This window comes from Panthera uncia (assembly GCF_023721935.1).
Source record: "Panthera uncia isolate 11264 chromosome C1 unlocalized genomic scaffold, Puncia_PCG_1.0 HiC_scaffold_3, whole genome shotgun sequence".
In the NCBI taxonomy this organism is placed as follows: Eukaryota; Metazoa; Chordata; class Mammalia; order Carnivora; family Felidae; genus Panthera; species Panthera uncia.
This window is the reverse complement of record NW_026057584.1, coordinates 78064702-78088142: the sequence shown is the minus strand read 5'-3', so window position 1 is coordinate 78088142 and position 23441 is coordinate 78064702. Positions and strand designations below refer to the sequence as shown.

Sequence of the window (23441 nt, the reverse complement as noted above, 5' to 3'; positions counted from 1 at the left end):
GTGCTATTGCTGGGTCATAGGGTAGGTCTATTTTTAATTTTTTGAGGAACCTCCACACTGCTTTCCAGAGTGGCTGCACCAATTTGCATTCCCACCAACAGTGCAAGAGGGTTCCTGTTTCTCCACATCCTCTCCAGCATCTATAGTCTCCTGATTTGTTCATTTTGGCCACTCTGACTGGCGTGAGGTGATATCTGAGTGTGGTTTTGATTTGTATTTCCCTGATAAGGAGCGACGTTGAGCATCTTTTCATGTGCCTGTTGGCCATCCGGATGTCTTCTCTAGAGAAGTGTCTATTCATGTTTTCTGCCCATTTCTTCACTGGGTTATTTGTTTTTCGGGTGTGGAGTTTGGTGAGCTCTTTATAGATTTTGGATACTAGCCCTTTGTCCGATATGTCATTTGCAAATATCTTTTCCCATACCGTTGGTTGCCTTTTAGTTTTGTTGGTTGTTTCCTTTGCTGTGCAGAAGCTTTTTATCTTCATAAGGTCCCAGTAATTCATTTTTGCTTTTAATTCCCTTGCCTTTGGGGATGTGTCGAGTAAGAGATTGCTACGGCTGAGGTCAGAGAGGTCTTTTCCTGCTTTCTCCTCTAGGGTTTTGATGGTTTCCTGTCTCACATTCAGGTCCTTTATCCATTTTGAGGTTATTTTTGTGAATGGTGTGAGAAAGTGGTCTAGTTTCAACCTTCTGCATGTTGCTGTCCAGTTCTCCCAGCACCATTTGTTAGAGACTGTCTTTTTTCCATTGGATGTTCTTTCCTGCTTTGTCAAAGATGAGTTGGCCATACGTTTGTGGGTCTAGTTCTGGGGTTTCTATTCTATTCCATTGGTCTATGTGTCTGTTTTTGTGCCAATACCATGCTGTCTTGATGATGACAGCTTTGTAGTAGAGGCTAAAGTCTGGGATTGTGATGCCTCCTGCTTTGGTCGTCTTCTTCAAAATTACTTTGGCTATTCGGGGCCTTTTGTGGTTCCATATGAATTTTAGGATTGCTTGTTCTAGTTTCGAGAAGAATGCTGGTGCAATTTTGATTGGGATTGCCTTGAATGTGTAGATAGCTTTGGGTAGTATTGACCTTTTGACAATATTTATTCTTTCAATCCATGAGCAGGGAATGTCTTTCCATTTCTTTATATCGTCTTCAAATATCTTCATAAGCTTTCTATAGTTTTCAGCATACAGATCTTTTACATCTTTGGTTAGATTTATTCCTAGGTATTTTATGCTTCTTGGTGCAATTGTGAATGGGATCAGTTTCTTTATTTGTCTTTCTGTTGCTTCATTGTTAGTGTGACAATGGCTCTTATAGGTCCTCTGACTCAACCTCTATTGAAGAAACCCTTTCTTTGATACTGGATCAGTAAGAAAGAAAAGTGAATTTTTGGTAAACTAAGAGGATAAGAGAAGATGAAGAAATAGTATTGCATTTTGAAAGGTAAGGCCCATCTGTAAAAATAGTTACCAGCATTAAGATACCTGATTCAGATAACATATCATAAAAGCCAAACAAGTACTTACATCGCTAACGATGTCTCTTGAAGCTTTGGCCATCTGCACAGAAATTGCATCAACTGGGAGATCATATCCTTTCTTCAAAGCTTCTTCCCACCCAAGTTTATAGAGTTTCTGGAAATTAAATAATTTAGCATTATTCAGTATATACTAAAACCCCAATGAGTTACTGAATAACAGTTTACCTAGAGAGTAGACGTCAGATTCTATCATCTCCCTTATCTCTAAAGATATGGATAAAAACAAATGAAGCTGTTTTTATGAAGCACTGACTTAGCATTACAGGATTTTGCTTCAATTTTCTGACTCTGAGAATACACTCAGTTATGAGATACATATACAATTTTAGAGTTGCTTTTCTGTTCAGACACAATATGGGCATATCAAGTATATTAGGTACTTTCCTCCTGCTGTTAAGTACAGTCTGGGCTCACTATTTGAATCACAGATGTGAAAAAAATTGGTAACCAAAAAAGTCAGGTAACAAAATTTTGATCATCTAAGTGATAAAAGTAGTAGATACTGAAAAGCCTTTTATGAGGCACAATAAATGAATTCATCTTTATGCATGAAATTTATTGAATAGATGCAAGGGGGTTAAAACTGGATAATAATAAAAATAGTTGTAAGTCATCCAGACTTAGTGTGTGTTCAACACAGGTACTGTGTGGGGAGCCTTCCATGGAAATTTCTCATTTGGTCTTCACAGCAATTTAATTTAATGTCATAAGCATTATTATGGTCCCAATTTTAGGAATGAGGAAACTAAGGCTTAGACCCAATGTTATATAATTCATAAAAGCCAAAACCCAAAGCAGGTCTGTCTGATGCAATTTTTTCCTTTCAACCATTATTTATTGATTTCCTATTCTGTGCCAAGTACAAGGAGTACGGAGATAAATCACACAGGCACAGTGCCTCTCTCCAATGGAGCAAAAGAGTCACAGCTAAAGCCCTTCCTTTTAACCGCCATATTTTGCAGCATCTCTAGTTAGCCAGTGTGAGTCATTCATTTCCATTCCTTCTGCATTTACATCAATTATTTACCATTACATCATTTAATAAGTTTAATTAGTTTTAAGTCAAATTTTTCTATAACTTTACCTGGCTATACATAGCTTGATTCTGCTTGGCTTGTAAAATATCTGGTGTATCTGGCATCACATGAATCTTGGTTTTATCTTTGTTCCAGTCAATGGTATATAAGTGCTAGGAAGTTAGGGGGAAAAAAGACATTTGAAATTTGAATAGCTTTTTAGGACCCACAGGAAAGAAAAAAACTTAACAGACCATTTGAATGCACTCAATTTGAATTAGATTAATTTTAGTAACTAAAGTCGCTTATGATTCAGAAAAGACACTAAAAACAAACTCAGATTTTTTAAAAATAATATTGTAGGTCTATCTTCTAGAATGGATTAAAAATACTTAACATATAATAATTTTAAAAAACAAATGATTTGTAACTCAATGATAAGATTCAGGGGAAATGGGGCACCTGAGTGGTTCAGTCAGTTAAGTGTCCACCTCTTGATTTCAGCTCAGGTCCTGATCTCACAGTAGTGAGATTGAGCCCCACATCAGGCTCTGTACTGGATGTGGAGCCTACTTAAGACTGACTCTCTCTCTCTCTTTCCCTCTGCCCTCTGCACTTGCGCTCATGCACTCGCTCACTTTCTCTCTCTCTCTCTCTCTCTCCCTCTCTCTCTCTCTCTCTCTCTCTCTCATAAAAACCCAAAACCAAACAGGGGAAATAAGAAGTCGGCAGAAGAAAATGATATAGGGACATGCTCTGGAACTGTTTGTCACTGCCCAGAAGTGGTGGACTCCAACCAAATTCCCCAAACAAGAACCAGAGGCTGTTAGCCCTGCCTTCCTGGGAGCTGTATGGAAGGACCTGAATAGAAGGATGGCTGCCTACCTTGTTCATGGTATGTGCATTCTGCTTGGCAAGAACCATGTCCATAGAGTCAGTCAGTTTCTTAAACTGGAAGTTGCTGGGATGCTGGCGGTATTTCTGATCACTGGCATATTCAGTTGCTTTCTTGGCCTTCTCCACTTCTAGGGAACCAGCTGGACTCCAGCCAAGCCCTTTGTACCACTCATTGTAATCCTGCTTGTATTCATTCTATAAAGAGAAGAGACAAATTCTCCTTCACCTTATCAATTACTTTACCTTTGTCAGTTTAGACACAAAAGTATAGAAGACTGTGATCTCCATTCCTGGGCTAGGAATCCAACCATCACCCAGAAAAAAGAGAGACTTACATCACTCTGTATGCGATTCATATTCCTGGTCAGCTCGATGCTCATGGCATCTGGAAGGAGGACATACTTGTGAATCAAGTGCTTGTAGTTGGTGTTGGTGATGTTGGCTTGAGCATCCTTGGCAGCTGTGACACTGAGCATGTCAGCAGGAGTGTGATAGCTGGTCTTTGTCTTCTCATAGTTTTTCTTGTACTCTCGATCAGACTGCATCTTAGCCACTTGCATGGAATGGACCAACTTGGGATCATCCTCAAGACTACGGAAACCAAACATTTTCCCCCTTTCCTTTTCATAATTGTATTTGTATTTATACTGTGAAAAAATTAGAATATTTGTTACAGCAGTTCTTTTGACTAGAAGAATTCTAGTGTCAATATTCTGTATTTATAAAAAGTGATACTTGTGTAGAGTTCTACAGTTTATAAAACACATTTTTCACATTTATTTGTGTAACTTGCTACTCACAACTATATGTTGTGAGGTAGATTACAAAGTTATTATTACTGCCCCAATGTTACAGGTGAGTAAGCTGAGACCCAGGGAGGTGAGTGGCTTGCTAAGGTCACTAAGTATTAGAACCCAGAGCCTGTGATGATATACCACACTGCCTTCCACACATACTCTGTTGTTAGTGTCAAAGAGAACTTCAGTAGGGCAAATGAGTGAAAAGAGCAGAATGTTCTAAGCAGTTTAATGCTGCCCTAAGAAATCATCAGCCAGCCTTTTACGGTTGAGAATAGGCTTAGTTATGGGATATCGTTTTAGAGTAGCTTTGTATTTGTAGAACTCCTTTCCCCTTAAGACTGGCATAATGGGGAAGAAGTTTTATTTATCACTCAACTTCTTTCTACAGAGAGAGGATCCTGATACATGGAAAGTTTTTATTCTGCCTGTCTCTTGTGAGTTTGAGTGTGTGAGTTAGGGGGCAGGAGCTCGGGGAGCCAAATTACTCCAGCATAATAGAGGGAAAAGAATTTGGAGATTTCAGGACAATGTAGTAGTGGCATCAGGATGGACAGGTAGGAAAGATGAAGAGCAAGTATGTAAAATGAGAGAGAAAGTGTCATTGCAGGAGTGGCTAAGGAAAGAGTGCTCTGAAATGTGCTCTTCCCATTACCCCCAAATAACTCAGTGCTCACTGTGAGCAGATTTCTTGTGGAAACAACCAAATGAAAGAACTGAATTTCCCACAGGTGATGTGTTATGGCAATGGTGTGTTGGCACACCAGCGATTGGAGGGATAAAAGCCCTCATCTGCAGTGTTTGTCAATTTCTGTGGTGTAAATACTCCCACCATGGCTGATGTCAAGCTACCAAGAATTTAACAACTGGCTTGCAAAATTTCTGATTATTTAATAATCAGTTGTCATGAGTCCAAAATATCAGCACCCCTAGTACACCACACAATGAGACATCCTGTTAGGAGGACAGTTCCTAACAGGCAGGAAGCAAGAACAATCCAAGTCTTTCTGCAGGAAAGCTTGGTGAAGGGCTTTGGATTTCTACAGGCCATAGCCTTGGGGATGGAGTTCAAAGCAAATTCACCTAGATCTCATAAGCTGGGGAGCACAAAGATATGTGGTCATAATGTGGTTAGCATTCTGTTTTTTTCAGAAATACCAGAGACAACAAAAGAGCAAACCTAAGAGGTACTCATTGAATAGGAGGCCATTGTTAGTAGGCATGCTTTGTTCCCCCCCATATTTTATCCATTGAGAGTTTCCAAAACTCAGCCCTTATTATTTCGGTAACTTAGAAAACAAAACAAAAAAAAACAAAACAAAGGTGAGTGTTTTCCTGCAGACTTACATCACTTGCAATATCTCTTGAGGCTTTGGCAGCTTTGATAGGAATTGCATCAGTTCTGAGATCATAGCCTTTCTTTTTAGATTCTTCCAAAGAAAGTTTGTAGAGTTTCTGTAAAGAGAGGCGAGGGAATAATTTTCTTCTAAATAGAAAAGCCCGGGCTTATTTTAAAAGAGTAAACACTAGTGCTGTGGCATCATTTTTATTTTTAAGCAGAATGTTTCCTTGGTGGTTCAATGGCTAAATGTTCTTACAAATAACAAAATTGTGTTTGGAAAAAGTCTATTACAAACCCAAACTTATCTTCAAGAAACCATCAGAAAAACAGCTAATGATCTCTTAGGTTGTAAATATGCTTTTTAAAACCGCTAAAGCCCAGCAGATTCTAATTGATAACGTTTTTATCAATTAAGAGTCAAGGAAAGACTACGAAACAACCATTCTCTTAGAACAAAAGAAAACTTCACTGTTTTGCAAGTGACACTTTTATTCACGTAATTGTGTGGATTTTACGATCCAAAAAGGAGTCATCAATCCTAAATCCTTATGGAATTCAAAGAGAAGAAAAAACACTGGTAGGATTGGAGATTTTCTAGCAACTATGGTTAGGTTGAGAAAGGAAGTGAAATGAAACACCTACGCATTTTCTAACACTAAGTGTGGAACATTCCTTGTTATGGAGCTTGCTCCAAATTCTTCAAAATGTTCATCTTCCCTTTCCATTTAACTTTCCCTGAGACCCCCCTCTTTAGGACCATCTCAAAGGCTTGGTAGAGAGACCACAGGAACCGAGCCCTAGGATTTTCACTTCCTTTTTCTCTTCTGGGAGAGGGAGGGGGCAAGCCCTTCTCTTCCTGCCAGGTCTCTTAGTTTGAGGAGGCATACCCGCCCCCCCAAACAAAACCCAAGTGCCCTTCAGATTCCTAACTGCTGGGCCCAAGTCTCATTGACAGGCCTGCTCCAACTCTTAGCAAATCAAGGTTAGAAAGAGAAAGATTGTCATTTGTGGATTCCTCTTATTTTCAAAACATTCATTCTTCATAGTTGAGACATTACTTTATTTGTTTATACTGGTTCAAATAAACCGGGGGGATTACACTTACATCACTCATATTAATTGCATTTGCCTTTGCCAAAATAATCTGGGGGATATCAGGCATAATATGGACTTTGGTCTTATCAGCCTCCCATGCTTGTTTGTAGAGATGCTGGAAAATTTAAAAAAGAAAAAAAAAGGAAAAAAGGAAAGTTAGTATTTACAAATCTTAAAAGGTGCTCATTTTATATATATATATATATATATATACACACACACACATATGTATATATGTATATGTATATACACACATCAATATTTTAAGTATTTTTATTAACTCGATTTTATTTTTTTTATGGAAAAGATACTCATTCAAACAAGACAGTAGAGATTATGTAAGATGGAAAGTAAAATGATACCAAGATGAGAATCATAGAAATAGCAAATGCTACACTGAGAGGTATCTTGGCGGTCATCAGTTGAATCCTTTTGTTGCAGATTTGAGGAAATTATGGCCCAGAGAAGCAATGTACCTTGCCTAAAGACACACAGCAGGTCTGGGCTATAATTTCCACAACTTTGCAGTAAGAGGATGAAGATTCTTACTTTAGCATCATTATTCTGAAATGGTTAATAAATCATTAATGCTGAAAAAGAAATGAAAGGTTTATGTGAGCTTGTCAGAGTTTAAATACTAAATCTTAAAAGAGGCACTGAGATTTGTGCCTTGTCTTTTAGGCAAGTCCCTATCAAAGGCAACGGTCATCTTGACCAATCAGTTTTCTTTCTCAGAAGACTCCAAGGGATTTACTCAGAGACTTAGTATAATACAGCTCTCTCTAGTACAAGTAGAACCATAATTTTATGTGACTGTTTAATGTTAAAGTCCAAATAGTTTTTTTTTCTCTTTTGCTAATCAATGGCATTTCAAATCGTGATCCACAACAATGCTGTTGCAATTATTTTATTATTTGTAACTTAGAGAAGTACCAGGTTGATGTGTTTGTTGGTCCTGATATTTATTATGGCTAACAAATTTTTAAAAATACAGTAAGCCTTTTCTAAAGGGTGGAATAATTAATGATCCAAGGGACTACTGATGGGAGAACAATTGCTCTCATGATTTGTCCACAGAAGGTCCCGGCTCCAAATGCTACCATAGCCACATAATCTAAGAGTCTTCTTCAATTCCACTGACGCAGCTAGGAAACAGGGTGGGCTGCAATACCCAGTTGTTATCAGGCAAACAATGTGCTGATTCAGCATCATGAACTTCTACTCAACTTCATCTTAGACAAACAAGATTTTGTTACAAAATGTGCATGAAAAGAAACAATTCATATTTATTTTGTTATGTCTGTTGGGAAAAATGGTTCACTAAACATTTGGGAGGCCACGAATTAGGACTGACTTCTATCATTTTTTTTAACCACAAGTCCCCCCTTTTAAAAAATTTTTTATGTTTATTTATTTTTGAGAGAGACAGAGCATGAGCAGGGAAGGAGCAGAGAGAGAGGGAGACACAGAATCTGAAACAGTCTCCAGGCTCTGTCTGAGCTGTCAGCACAGACCCCAACTCGGGGCTCAAACTCATGAACCTCAGATCATGACCTGAGCTGAAGTTGAATGTTTAGCCAACTGAGCCTCCCAGGCGCCCCAACCACAAGTTCCTTTTGCAAAGTTGAATAAACATTCATTGTGATGCCCTAAAACTATTAGCAAAACCCATAGGTCAAATGTAAGAATGGCTGGCTTTTTCCCGGTGCTTAGGAACTATCACATTACGAATGACTTACTTCATTCATAATTTTTGCATTATTCTGGGCCAGAACCATGTTCATTGAGTCCATCAAAGTGGAATACTTCAAAGTGTCTGGGTGCTGGCGGTACTTCTTTTCACTGATAATCTCCATGGCTTTCTTGTTTTTCTCAGCTTCTAGGGAGCCCAGAGGGAGCCATCCAATGCCCTTCATGAAGTCAACATAGTCAGCTTTGTACTGATTCTGCAAAAGAGGAAAGGTTCATGGATGAGGAGAAACCCAAACTTCCAAGGACTATGAGTGGGTGTTTAATATTCCCTAAGTGTTCAACCAACAGCATAACAAACTTCAACTCTTTTTGTCCCCAAACAGTATCTTTTCACATTTTCTTGCACGAACAATTAAAAACAAGCAGTAATATCTTTGTGATTTATTTTCCGCAATGCCTTCATTAAAGAAAAAAATGCTAAGAAATACCAACTAAACTACTACATGACTATTCTCTCAAGAAAAGGAATGAGGGGCGCCTGGGTGGTGCAGTCGGTTAAGCGTCCGACTTCAGCCAGGTCACGATCTCGCGGTCCGTGAGTTCGAGCCCCGCGTCAGGCTCTGGGCTGATGGCTCGGAGCCTGGAGCCTGTTTCCGACTCTGTGTCTCCCTCTCTCTCTGCCCCTCCCCCGTTCATGCTCTGTCTCTCTCTGTCCCAAAAATAAATAAAAAATGTTGGAAAAAAAAAATTAAAAAAAAAAAAAAAAAGAAAAGGAATGATGCTGGCCTTTCTTACAAAAATTCCCAAGTTCCCTTGGTTGACCGAGGACTCACTGGGACCCCGGTTCTCTCTTTCATTGTAAGTTTTGCTCACCCACCACTGTTACAACTCTCTCAGGTATGCCAGAAACCTCACTGGTACTCTATGCAAATTTTTTGGTCCACCCCCCCCCCCAATTCTGATATTGCCCTCTACAACTCTGCCATGGTTGGTTTTATATGAACACTTAATTGCCAGGGGTGGGGTACATAATAGCTCAGCTCAAATATTCCCAAAGAGAAACACATGCTTGGTGTGGCCTGCCTTTGGTTTGTAATTTAAATTCCCTTCTCACAGCCACCAAATAAATGGTCTCTCTAGCTGAATTCTGTTCCTTCCTCACATTCATTCCAGTAGCTGCCTCAGCCCTCACCTCCTCAATGTTTCATCAGCAAGTTGCAAAGTTGGAAGGAGTGGAATGAAAGCTGGTTAGGAGTGAGGGGCAGGAGCTACCAAGTTATCTGACTTTCTGCCTTTCCCCTTACTTCTGTATCAGAAGCCATATGCTTCTGACTCTCTTTGCTAGACAGGTTTCTTTCCTTCAGCATGCTCTCTGCAACAAAATTTCATTTGCGATTGCTGGATCCAGCATTCAACAATCCTCACAGCAAGAATGGTGGAAAATAAGACTTTAGTTTCTAGAATTTATCCCCTTTTGTTAAAATAAATAAATTCAATCTAAGTTAAAAAATATATATAAACAATTTGGTGGGAAACTACACATGAATTTCTTTCAGGATTTTCATAATGATTTAGGGTCATTAATGATCCACTTATTATCCAGAGTAAATGTTCTACAAATGATATGGCTGTCACATACATCACTTTGAATCTGCATCATATTTTTGGCCAGTTCAAAGCCCATGGCATCGGGAAGCATGTTGTAGGTATGGATCACATTTCTGTAGTTGGTGTTGGTGGCTGCTTCCTGAGACTTCTTGGCTGCCACCACACTGAACATGTCCACCGGGGTGTGGAAAGAGGTCTTGGATTGCTCATACGCCTTCTTATATTCCCGATCTGACTGCATCTTGGCCACCTGCATGAAGTGCACCAACTTGGGGTCGTCCTCTAGGCTCCGGAAGCCAATGTGTTTCCCTTTGGCTTGTTCATAGGCTTGCTTGTATTTGTACTGCGGATGGGAAAGAAAGCATGGTGATGAAGTTAGTGAAGGAACGAGAACAAAATGTAATTCATTAGACGCCATGAGATTTGTCATAGGTGTACAGTTTTAGAGCTACTGTACAATTAGAGAGAAGCTCATGGGGGCTGTGAACAAAATCTTTTTACTTCCAATTTCTTGCCAGACTTGACTCCATTGAAAGAAAATGATCTCAGAATTAATCAAAGAGATGCATAAATGAGTTGTTTTAGGGTGCTTTAGAAAGCAGCTTTCCTCACTCAGGTGTCTAATCAGAAAAGGCTACAGGCACAATTTCTCCTGGTGCATCTTTAATTCAGGAAAGAGCCAGATCATGGGTCTCTTGGGTAAAACGTGTAGATTGCATCCCTACATTCACCCAGGATTGCCTATAAATGATCTGAATACTCTAAAAGCAACTTGTCTTAACATGACCCAGTTACTTTTTACATCAAATAATGAACAAATGATTAGAGGGTCCTTGGACTGGGTGAAGGAAAGTGTCTTGTGTGTTCCATGGATGATAATCCCACCAACACTAGGTAGAGTTGACTGCAGCTCTTGAATATGCACAGGAACTTGGCTCATTTGTGTCTCATTTGCTGAGCCTAAAGAAAGCCCAGTGGAAGTACTTACATCACTGGCAATGTCTCTACAGGCTTTTGCAGCCCTTATTGGAATGGCATCAGGCCTCAGGTCATATCCTTTCTTCTTCTCCTCTTCCCAGCCAGCTTTGTACAGTTTCTAAATGACAAAATAGAATAACACCTGCAGCTTGTTATTTGGGTTCGAATGGGAATCCTGAGTTTGAAGCAGTTGGTATGTAAAAGAGAGGCATCCCATAAATATTAGTTCCCTCCAACCTTCTCTCCCACTTTGTTGCTGTCAATCTACTTACATCACTCATGGTGATTTGGTTTATTCTGGAAAGCAAAATGTCAGGAGTGTCTGGCATGACGTGAATGGTGGTCTTGTCTTTGTTCCACTTTTCAGTGTAGAGCCTCTGCAACAAGAAGGACAGGCACATGACTGTAAGGCAGGACAAGTTTGTGAAAGAGGTATCAGGAGAAACAGACTCACATCTCCATGATAGAAGAAATTAAATCTGATATTGGGAAATGGGTAAAATGGCAAGAAGATGGGGTGATGGGACTGAACACACGAGGGAAAAACCTATCAAAGAAGGGAGTCTCCTTCCACTGAAACAACACATGCCATGTTGCCCCAACCTCACACCACATGGAGTTTTGCAGTTCTGTCACACCCTCTGAGTAGTGCACACAGATGGTCTGAGGATCAGTGTATGTGAGAGCTCTCTAGACATGATGAAAGTTACAGAATTCCCCCTCCCACCACCACCAAGACCATCACAAAGATTAAAAATGCTGATGAAGATTATAGTGGCACTGCCAGGCTCATGACTTGAGTTCTATGAGGGTTCTCGGAATGAGGCCAGCAGTTGGGTTCTTACCTTATCCATATTCAGTTTGTTGCTTTTGTTAAGTGCTTGTTCCATTGTGTCCATGGCATAGGTGAACTTCAGCTTCTCAGGATGCTGGCGATACTTCTTCTCACTAAGAATCTCTCCTGCTTTCTTCGCCTTCTCCACCTCCAGTGACTCTATTGGGACCCAGCCGATCCCTTTCATCCAGTTGGTGAAGTCGGATTTATATAGATTCTTTACAATGAAAAAGGACATTTTCATTTCAGAAACAGAGCGTGAGTTTCTTTGGCTAGATAATTTACTCATTATCAAAAAGGAAAAAAAAAGAGGGAAAAGAGAGTAACCTGCTTTTTATTCCCTGTCATCTTTTGGAAAAGAAACCAAATTACAAAGTGATTGAATTCTTGGTGATTTTGAACAGGAAAACCTGACCCAATAATTCCTTTTTAAATTTAACTTTCTTGGAGGAAAAGGTAGAAGAATTTTACACTGGAAAGACAGTATATTGCACTCATTTGAACCTCTTAGCTTTTCACAGAATATATCATATACTGTGTCTAACACACACACACACACACACACACACACACACACACACACACACACACTAACTAAAACAAAAATGTTAAAGCTATATATAGTTCACATGAGTGAAATTCTAAAACTCCAAATTCTGGAGAGGATCCCTAATTATAGTGAGTCCGGCCAGGTTTAAGATGAAGTAAATGGAATTGCCAATTTCTTGTTTGTCCCTCCCACCGGCTATAAACGGATAACTAATTCTATGCCCACAATGTATTGACTGTTACGTACATCGCTTTGGATCTGCATTGCATTCCTGGAATGCTCCACATTCAAGGCATCAGGCAGCAGAGTGTAGCTGTGGAAGGGTTGTCTGTAGTTGGTGTTGGTAACAGCCTCCTGAGATTTCTTGGCTGCTGTCACGCTGAACATGTCCAAGGGTGTGTGATACCTGGTCTTGCTGGCTTCGTAGCCCTTTTTGTACTCACGATCTGACTGGATTTTGGCTACATTCATGTAATGAACCAGTTTAGGATCATCCTGAAGACTGAGAAATCCAATTTGCCTGCCTTTGGCTTTCTCATAAGCCTCTTTATACTTGAACTATATTAAACAGAAAGACAGACAGAAGGTTGATAGGGTCAATTACAGGAAATACTAAAGTGTTATACTGAATTTACGTAACAAATTAAGCAATAGCCAAATTTGGTCTGAATGCAGGTAACATCTAAGTTTTTTAGTATTTTTAAATAAATAACTAGGAAAGTATTTCTAATGGAGGGTCTTGAGATTTGCTCTGGGGATAATTAAGAATGGGGTAATTTGTGGTTTACATCTAGATTATTTATAAGTAGATTCTTTGAGTATTCTCAAAGGTTCCTGAAAAGTCTAGTAAGGATTTGGTGTATATATATTTTTTAATAATCAATTCCAAAAAGAACTGCATTATTTTATAAAGTACTTGTGTAATCCTGAGTAAATTTCAGCAGAGCTCTTATACAAATTAGTGTATTCAACTCCAAATGAATTTTTACTCTACCAAGTTATTATATCAACTCATAGAAAATATAACTTAACTTATAAAAAGTAAATAAGTAGGTAAGTAACTAAAATCCTCTCATTTAAATCTATAATTCTTCCTGGTTTTCCATATTTTATCAGTTTAAAAATTTTTTTTAATGTTTATTTTTTGAGAGAGAGAGAGAGACAGAGACAGAGAGAGTGTGAGCAGGGGAGGGCAGAGAGGGAGGGAGACACAGAATCCGAAACAAGCTCCAGGCTCTGACCTGTTAGCACAGAGCCTGATGCAGGTCTCGAACCCACGGACCATGAGATTATGACCTGAGTCAAAGTCGGATGCTTAACCAACTAAGCCACCCAGGTGCCCCTATATTTTATCATATTTTTTCTTTGTGAAAATTATGTTAAAAAATGTTATTCTTTTAAAATACTTGGAGACTTTTTTTGACTTAGTGACATTTTAGTATGCCAAAGTTTTTTTCTTGAAAAAAAAAATTCAAATAAAAAGCAGTTTCCAACTTCAATGAGAGTACCAAACATTTTTCACAGTTTAAAAAATTTTCTTTTTGTATTGAATTTCTAAAGATTTTAGGGACGCCTGGGTGGCTCAGTCGGTTAAGCGTCCGACTTCGGCTCAGGTCATGATCTCGCGGTCCGTGAGTTCAAGCCCCGCGTCAGGCTCTGTGCTGACAGCTCAGAGCCTGGAGCCTGTTTCAGATTCTGTGTCTCCCTCTCTCTCTGACCCTCCCCCATTCATGCTCTGTCTCTCTCTGTCTCAAAAATAAATAAACATTTAAAAAAAATTTAAAAAAAATAAAGATTTTAAAGCAAAGTAATATAATTCATTGGCACTTAGGATGTTAGGAAATATTTTAATACTATAATATTTTATTTCCTAATTTACCTCATATATCCTCGTATACCATGTAAAGGTTTTAAAAATAGAAGAAGAGTTTTCTACTTTCAGATTAGACTTACATCACTAGCAATATTTCTTGAACTTTTTGCAGCAACAATTGGAATGGCATCTGGTCTCAAATCATAGCCCTTAGCAAGAGTTTTCTTCCAGTCTGCTTTATAATGAGCCTTGAAAAAAGGAAAGAGTATTTTATTATTTTATTATTCTACTTGAATATATTTCTACATTTTCAAACTTTTCTATAATAAGCATGTAATACTTTAATTTTCTTGTATTTTTTATAATGAAGCAATTTAATCTTATAGAAAGGTATGAAAACTAAAATAAAACATTCAGATGTAGTACCACCCAGATTTAATTAATGCTTAAATATTACTTACAAAAGCAGAAAAAAATTTAAATAAACCAAAAGTATAGAAATGAGTACCAAAAAATTTTATTTGGAGACAAAAGAGCCTAGAATGTTAGGAAGAATGACTAAGACATCTTTTAAGAAATGAACAATTTTATCCAGGTTTGATTACATTTTTAAGTTAGAATTTACCAACTTTTTTTAAAGCAAAAGGAAACAACTCATAATAGTAAATTTAAACATCACCACCAATTATGTATCTAGACTACCCAAGAGGCTATTTATATGCCAAAAAAGAGTTTCTAAAGAAAATTAATAATAAACTTTTATACAAGTTTTAATGACTGAAACAAAAATTAGACAAAGCAATACTTGTGCTTATTACAGACTATTCATTACTGTTGACTGATTTAAAAATTGGCCCCCATACATGGAGGGCAAGGTGAGACCGAACAAAGAGGGAGACCACTGCAGATTGGCAGGTGACAGGTTTAATAAACAAGGGAACTTACACACAAGGCTTGTCGTGGGCGGCCATGAGACAAGTAGATCTCCTCACCTGCCCACCACAATCTTCAAAGTTTATACAGAGGCCTTAACTGGGTTCAGTCACGTATGCCAGTCAGATGGTCCCAACAACATACTGCTCTATCAAGGCTGCATCCTTGAAAATGTCTCCTACTGTGGGAATGGTGGGCAGAATGGACATTCCAAGGACAGGGGAGGGGGTGAGGAGCCTCAGGTTTAACCAGCAGTCATGTTTTCACAATGACTTTCCAACAGAGACTCAAAAGGTCCATACTCCTTAAAATTCTCACTGCTAGAATTATACAGAACTGAAAAGAGGAGGCCCATGTTAGCAATATTAGACTGGCACCAGGCCAAATACTCACATCACTCATGTTCAAGGCGTTGACCTTGGCCTGAATAAACTGAGGCAATTCAGGGTCCATAGTGTACTTATGCTTCCGTTTCTCTCCCTCTATTTTGTAGTTCAACTACAAACAAAGGAGGCAGCATGCAAATGTCATTAGTTAACATAATGTAAGTTTCATCAAGCACACACTCCTTTAAAAAGGAAGGTTATAATTCATGTTTTGCCATATGCAAGTCAAATACCTGTACTATCAAATGACAGGATGTTAGCAGACCTATCCATTTGCTTATTCCACCAATATTTACTGGGCAGCACTATGGGCTAGGTAGGGGGATAGGTTTCTGCGTGTAAATTGTTGAAAAAGGCAGACGTGTCTTCTTGAAGGTTATAGTGCAGTAGAGGAGACAGAGAATAAAAATGTAAACTGGAAGAGCTAGAGTGTATGATGTGTTGTAAATAGAATAACTTTAGGAAAGAAACAAGGATGGTCAGCAAAGGCTCTCTAAGCAGGTGACATTTATGCCCAGACGAAGAAAGGGGAGGAGTCCAGGCCAAAGCAGAGCTCTCGAGTCTGGAAAGGGCACGGCCAGAGTGAGGGACTGAAGGCAGCCTGTGTCACAGGGCTAGAGTGTGCTGAGGGAGTCTGGCAGACTTCAACAGGATGGGGAACATGGCCACAGAACTGAGGGCCTTTTCAGCCAAGGTAACAAGTTTAGATGTTCAAGGAGCAGTTACTAAAAAGTTTAAAGTGTAAGAGGGATGTGATTTATATTTTAAGATAGCTCTTCTGGTGGTCATGGGTGACCCCAGACAGGGAGTCCAGATACCATGCAAGTGTCCATGAGAGATATGGAAGCCCAAACTAGGACTGTGGGCAGCTGGAAGACAGAAAAGTGCTCCATAGGGTGCTGGGAGAGATTTAGGAGGCTAGCTCAGCAGATGCATTGATGGAGGGATCACACAGGGAGACATCAGTAATAACATCCAGGTTTCTGGCTTGAGTAACTGGGTAGATGTTGATGGCATTTATTGGGATGGGGAAGACAATTAGTGAGTGTGCAGTTCTCCTAGCTCACTGGAAAAACACAGTGAGTCTCTCACTCGGTACAAAAGAAATCAAAAGAATTTACATATTTATTGCCACTAAAAAAGAATTAATCTCAAAGTATCCATGGTAATGTGAAAGCAGAGACTGGCCTGAGAAAATCCACAGATAATCCTCAGATCTGAGCCAAGCAAAGCATTCCCCACCTTCTAATATCTGGGGCTAAGAATACACATCTTTGCTTTTTACTTACTCTTCTCTTTCTGGTGGAGGTATTTTAACAGAACTTGAAATTATCAAATGAGATGAAGCACCAAATATTGTGATTAGGCTCTACCAAGGGTAGAGATAGCAAGGGTCCAGATAGACCTGGGCTCAGAAATGAGACTCAGCTGACTCTGAAAGTAAACTGCTTACCTCCTCCCCAGAGGCCACTCTCGGGATTGCTTTTCAGAACACAGAGCTCTTATGCAAGAGGATTAGGACATTGCTCCTTCTCCCCGTGTAACCAGGTAGAACGGTTGCAACTCAGAGCAATAAATAGCTTGGTTTACCATTCAGATGGAATTACAGATGATAAGAGTAATCATTTTATTTCATTTCATGTGTATAATGATAGGGGTCTGCTTATAAATAGTACATATTCTCTATATTTGGAAAATAAAGCAACTTTGGAAAATCCTCCTTCTCCCTTCCCTGTTCTCTTTATGTTCAAGTTCCAAGTTGCTTCAAAAGTGAAACCTTCCTATTCTACCCTGAAAGCAGTTGATATGCTAACACAGATGCACCTTCAAGTGTTGGATTAAAGAAGGATGGTGGAGTGGGTGTTATTCATGGACAAACCCTTTTGAAGGGAAACTACTTACATCGCTTAGCTGCTTTGTGTTCTTCTGAGCCAAAACCATGCCCATGGAATCAGGCACACTTGTGAACTTGATGGTATCTGGGTGCTGTCGATACTTCCTCTCATTTAAAGCATCACCTGCTTTCCTGACCTTCTCAACCTCTAGAGAACCAATAGGGATCCATCCAATGCCTTTGAAGAAGTTGTTATACTCGTCTTTATATACATTCTGTAAAAGAGTAATCTCATATGAGGAGATATCCAACAGAATACTCAAAAGATGTCTCTGAAACCTTCAATTCTATCCAAAGGAAATGAATAGCAACACTTTCAGCATGCTCATGTCTATAAAGAAGCTTTTCACTATGTCTGCCACTGAGCTTCTTACCCAGAATTTGGTAATAAGAAAAAGCAGTCTGTTGTTAGAGTGCATTATACAGTGCAGAGAGAATCTAGGCCACATATTTCCATGGGTAATACTAAAAAAAAAAAGATTTCTCTTTCAACAATAAATTGGGCTTTCTTTTTGATTTCACTGAAAACCCCACCACTTTGAATTTCACCCATACTGCCCACCTAGGCTATTCCTGGTCTCAGCTGGGGAGAGACACCTTTATTAAGCAACTATAAATGAATACCATATCTTCCCTTACAGAGGATGATTCTTACAGAAATCTGGTTCCTGCAGAAGGAAATGCCCTGAATATTAAACACCCTCCCCATGCAGCTCTCCATGAATCATGCTGCAATCACAAAGCCTTCCTGGTTCATTTTAGATGACTCATTACATAGATTAACATGCATGAGAGTGTGATTTTTGGTTAAAAAAAGAAAAAAAAACTTTTCTGGGTTCAGAAGAATAAAGAATACCAGCACTTAAGCAGCAACCATTTCCTCTTGTTGAGAATCAAGGTGGTTTACACCCGAAAAACAAATAACCCAGTGAAGAAATGGGCAGAAAACATGAATAGACACTTCTCTAAAGAAGACATCCGGATGGCCAACAGGCACATGAAAAGATGTTCAACGTCGCTCCTTATCAGGGAAATACAAATCAAAACCACACTCAGATATCACCTCACGCCAGTCAGAGTGGCCAAAATGAAGAAATCAGGAGACTATAGATGCTGGAGAGGATGTGGAGAAACAGGAACCCTCTTGCACTGTTGGTGGGAATGCAAATTGGTGCAGCCGCTCTGGAAAGCAGTGTGGAGGTTCCTCAGAAAATTAAAAATAGACCTACCCTATGACCCAGCAATAGCACTGCTAGGAATTTATCCAAGGGATACAGGAGTACTGATGCATAGGGGCACCTGTACCCCAATGTTTATAGCGGCACTCTCAACAATAGCCAAATTATGGAAAGAGCCTAAATGTCCATCAACTGATGAATGGATAAAGAAATTGTGGTTTATATACACAATGGAATACTATGTGGCAATGAGAAAAAATGAAATATGGCCTTTTGTAGCAACGTGGATGGAACTGGAGAGTGTGATGCTAAGTGAAATAAGCCATACAGAGAAAGACAGATACCATATGGTTTCACTCTTATGTGGATCCTGAGAAACGTAACAGAAACCCATGGGGGAGGGGAAGGAAAAAAAAAAAAGAGGTTAGAGTGGGAGAGAGCCAAAGCATAAGAGACTGTTAAAAACTGAGAACAAACTGAGGGTTGATGGGGGGTGGGAGGGAGGGCAGGGTGGGTGATGGGTATTGAGGAGGGCACCTTTTGGGATGAGCACTGGGTGTTGTATGGAAACCAATTTGACAGTAAATTTCATATATTAAAAAATAAAAAATTAAAAAAAAAATAAATAAAATAAAATAAAATAAAAAAAAAAAGAGAATCAAGGTGGTTTATATACTTAGTGGAATAAGTTTTACCTTTGATCCATAATAAAGACAATGTCAATGACTTCAATAGGAACACAGAAAGCCAGGAAAAACATAGCTTGTCTACCATGCATTTGTTAGTCTTTCAATAATGATTGTTTATTATATATATATTTTTTCTTTTGAGACAGACAGAGAGAGAGAGAGAGAGAGAGAGAGAGAATCCCAAGCAGGCACCATGCCAAACTGGACCTGGGGCTCAATTTCATGACTATGGATCATGACCTGAGCCAAAATCAAGAGTTGGACACTTAGCTGACTGAGCCATCCAGGTGCCCTGAAAAATGCACTTTTCAAATATCACTGTATTGTGAAGTCAACTAAAATGGGAGGAAATGATTGTCCCTCAAGCACCAACATTTCTGGGTCTGTTATGTTATACATACTTACATCACTCTGAATTTGATTCACATTCCTGGTATGCTCAAGACTCATGGCATCGGGTAGGTATGTGTAATGATGTATCGGCTGTTTGTAGTTGACGTTGGTGACAACATCCTGGGCCATCTTTGCAGCAGTAATGCTAACCATGTCCCCAGGGGTATGGTAGCTGGTTTTGGTGTTCTCATAGTTCTTCTTGTATTCACGATCTGACTGCAACTTTGCCACGTTCATATAATGGACCAGCTTGGGATCATCCTGGAGGCTTCTAAAACCCACATGCTTCCCCTTTGCCTTCTCATAAGCTTCCTTGTATTTATACTGCAAAGGAAAATTTGGTTAGCAAAGTCCTAGGCATTGATAGGTATAGCAAGTATATTCATACACAAAGGCACTTAGAACATTATGACTTCCTGGGAGGTTATACAAGAAGTGCAAAACATACCCACCCACCCCCATTTGCCTCCAGAAAGTTCAGACTGAAAACATTTATATCCAATACTGCTGGGTTACAAGTGGGTAGCATGATAAATTCAAGCCCCGTTTCTTTCTTTGCTATAAATCCTACAAATGCATTTGCATGTAGAACTTTACGTAAAGCCGGTTGAATTTTCATGCTTAGTATAAACAAGTCACATTCAAAACATAAGGCCAATACCTCTTGGTTTCCTAGGGATGTGAATTTTCCCAAGCCAATATATTATCACCATCATAGAATGTTATCATACATCACAGAATATTAGAAATTAAGAAAATCTTCCATTTGCTTTTCCCATTGGCCAAGTGATATGTATGTAACAGATGCAGAAGAAACTCTAAAGGATTCCATGTGCAAGTTCACACTCAGTTTTTCTTGGGGTGGGGGTAGAAAACATTATTTTGTTGTCTCAGGCTGACCAAATAAAATAAAAACCCTCTTCTTTCTAGGTGGCATCAATTTAGATGCTTGGGCAGGGAGCTGGGCCTTCCCCACCAATTTCTCAGCAGGTACTTTCCAAGCTCACTGCTGAAGCAGCTGCAGAGGAATTAAAGAGCTGCAGTAAGGGCAGGAATGGCTGTGAGCTTTCCCCATCAGTAAAGACCTAACTACAAAAGCTCTGCAGCCCATGGTATCTCACTGTTGGAACTGGCAATGGGATGTAGATTGAGTCGTACTGTATATAACAGGTCAAAACCTCAATTTTTAGGTAAGCGAATGCAAATCCACCTAAACTCTGCAGATACCCTGCTCTTGTCACATATGCACTGATTTATAAATAAGAGTTTAGCAGGCAATCGGATTATCAAGACATTTCATTTCTAGGCATGTTAGACAAACCTCTGTGCAAGCTCTAAAAAAAATAAAAATAAAAAATAAAAAAGATAATGTCGTACTTTAGACTTTCACTTTGTCCTTAAACTAGAAATTTATTTCATAACAGTGTACAAATCTTTGAAGAACACATTTTCAGTGGCATCCCTACAAGGAAAGTTGTAGAATTCTTACACCGCTAGCTCCCAAGTGGTCTGTACACATGGGTGGTTTCTTTCTCCTCTTTTCCTAAACCGCGATTGTAAGCCTCCAAAATAGTATGTGACAGTGAAGTCTACAGGGCATGCTTGCTTGTTGAAATTTTTGAGTTTCAATGACGGGAAGAAATGTAAGTGTATGCTTTTCCTATTACAGATGAAATGGGCATCAATTTACATAAGCCAAAATTATATTCTAGAAAAATGGGCCTTTTAACCATTTGGTTTATAAGATCTTTACATTTTATATAACATCTTTGCAATCTTCTTAATACAATTATAATGCAGGCAGTCATCTGAATTTAATGTGTTAGTGCCAGTTAGGGTGTTCACACTGAAAATAAATGTGGGCTGTCAGGGTAATGTGTCAGTAAAGGTAATTTGGGCTATGAATCGGGGAGAAAGTGGCTTTCAGATTTATGACAGCTCTACCAAGTGGGGTCAACTGAAAAGAATCACAGAATGTTGAAAAAGTGACAGGTTTTCAAAACAATATTTTGTGGAGAATTTGAATGTCATTAATTCAACATACTGTTTTATCATTTAGACAAGCACACATTTAATTACCGTTTAAAAAGGCAATCACCCACATTTCACCTAAAATTTTTACTTACATCGCTGGCAATGTTTCTGGATGCTTTGGCTGCAGTGATGGGAATAGCGTCACCCAGCACATTGTTGCCCTTGGCTATTAAATCATGCCAGTCCCGTTTATAACAGACCTGGGATATAAAAGGAAAAAGGATGTCAGCATGCTGTGTATTAATCAGCCAAAGTGATTCCTCAGTTGCTGGGATTGTTTTATTCTTTTCCAGCTATACAGTAAAGGAATCTCCTAACGCATGTTCTGTTTTAGGAAGTCACGTTAGCAAAATATCACACTTTGTGTAGCATGAAATTATAGGACTCTGTACCAATTACTCACCCAAACCTGGTTTGGCTGCATACTGAAGCAGAATACTGAGAAACTGGAGTGGATCTAGAATAAAGATTCTGGAAACCCTGGTATGTGAGGACCAACTGCAGAAAATGAAGTTGTCTAGTCTTATGAAAGGAAGGTCAAGGGAAGACCAAGTGGTTAGCTTTAGAAACTTCAGTATTATTGTAATAAAAGGATTTCATTTATTCCTATGTTTCTGCAGGAAAATAACTTTCTCTATTTGCAAAACTAGGAAAAATAAGCCGAAGTTTTAGAGGAACAGATGTTGGGCTCCATGTAAGGGAAAATGGTATATCCTTTTGAGTTTTCTTGCCCTGGAAAAGGCTGACTCAAGAGGCGAGAGCCATCATTAGGAGATAGGCTTCATACGGGGTGTGTAGGAAACTGACCTAAATAATTAGCAAGGCCACATTCTACTCTAAAATTCTATTATTTTACCATCATGTCTGGATTTCACACACTATCAAAAACCCTACTTACGTCACTTATATTGTAAGCGTTGCACTTGGCCTGGAGAAACTGAGGAAGATCAGGACTCATAGTGTATTTATGCTTCACATCTTCTCCTTTAGCTTTGTATAAGATCTGCAACACACAATCACAAAAATAAAATGCATTAAAGATAGCACAAAAACGGAAAAGGCTTTAATTGCACACTTAGCACAGTCCACCACGATTCCTATTGTTAAAAATCATGAAAGGTATTTTCCTATTTTTAAAAAACTCAAACATTTTGTCTTTAGAAAGATCCCAAAGTTTTGTGTATTAAAATAGAGAGAAAAATAGAAAACAGGCATCTTTGACTGAGATGAATAGAAAATAAGTTCAAATGTGAAACCCTATTATGAATAAACAGGATTCACCCAAGCCAGAAACGTTCAGCGTTTGCTAGTGGCATTAAAATTTCTTAAGGTCTTAGAAAATGGCAGTTAGAATGAGTCTTTCACTTCTGCTAAAAACTTTCCAATTATAATTGCAGCAGTAAAACCACATGGTAATTTCTTCAGTATATGAAGGCGCTTATACATAAACCCAGTGTACTCAAAAGGTTTACCATTTCATATTTACCGTACTTTATCCTTTTACAGATGTCTGAAAGACATCTAAGTGCATGGTATAGAACTTGTATCCTTTTCTTGGTAATAGAAAAGAAATTGCTTAATTTCTAAAACTAAAACCCAACTGAAATCACAAGTAGATTACCAATCCCGACTGTCATTAATCCTATAAATCCCTAGGCACGTCTATGTACAACATCACATATAAACCGGTATGCATTTATCATAAATAAAGTCTAAAGTGGCTGATATCTATTTGAACCTTCAAATACTAAATAATTCATTCCAGAAATCCAAG

At 38.9% G+C, this 23441-nt stretch overlaps 1 protein-coding gene across 1 annotated transcript in view; it reads right to left on the bottom strand.

Moving 5' to 3' along the window:
• The window catches only part of NEB (nebulin), a 202298-nt gene that overhangs the window by 133376 nt on the left and 45481 nt on the right, over window positions 1-23441 (bottom strand). The window contains exons 33-50 of the mRNA XM_049615651.1: window positions 22566-22670; window positions 21760-21867; window positions 19646-19957; window positions 17382-17588; window positions 15487-15591; window positions 14301-14408; window positions 12594-12905; window positions 11808-12014; window positions 11235-11339; window positions 10973-11080; window positions 10016-10327; window positions 8424-8630; window positions 6695-6799; window positions 5595-5702; window positions 3786-4097; window positions 3439-3645; window positions 2622-2726; window positions 1524-1631 (exon numbers count right to left, since the gene is read on the bottom strand). Of these exons, the coding sequence (XP_049471608.1) occupies window positions 1524-1631; window positions 2622-2726; window positions 3439-3645; window positions 3786-4097; window positions 5595-5702; window positions 6695-6799; window positions 8424-8630; window positions 10016-10327; window positions 10973-11080; window positions 11235-11339; window positions 11808-12014; window positions 12594-12905; window positions 14301-14408; window positions 15487-15591; window positions 17382-17588; window positions 19646-19957; window positions 21760-21867; window positions 22566-22670 (3141 nt within the window). The remainder of the gene's footprint in view (window positions 1-1523; window positions 1632-2621; window positions 2727-3438; window positions 3646-3785; window positions 4098-5594; window positions 5703-6694; window positions 6800-8423; window positions 8631-10015; window positions 10328-10972; window positions 11081-11234; window positions 11340-11807; window positions 12015-12593; window positions 12906-14300; window positions 14409-15486; window positions 15592-17381; window positions 17589-19645; window positions 19958-21759; window positions 21868-22565; window positions 22671-23441) is intronic.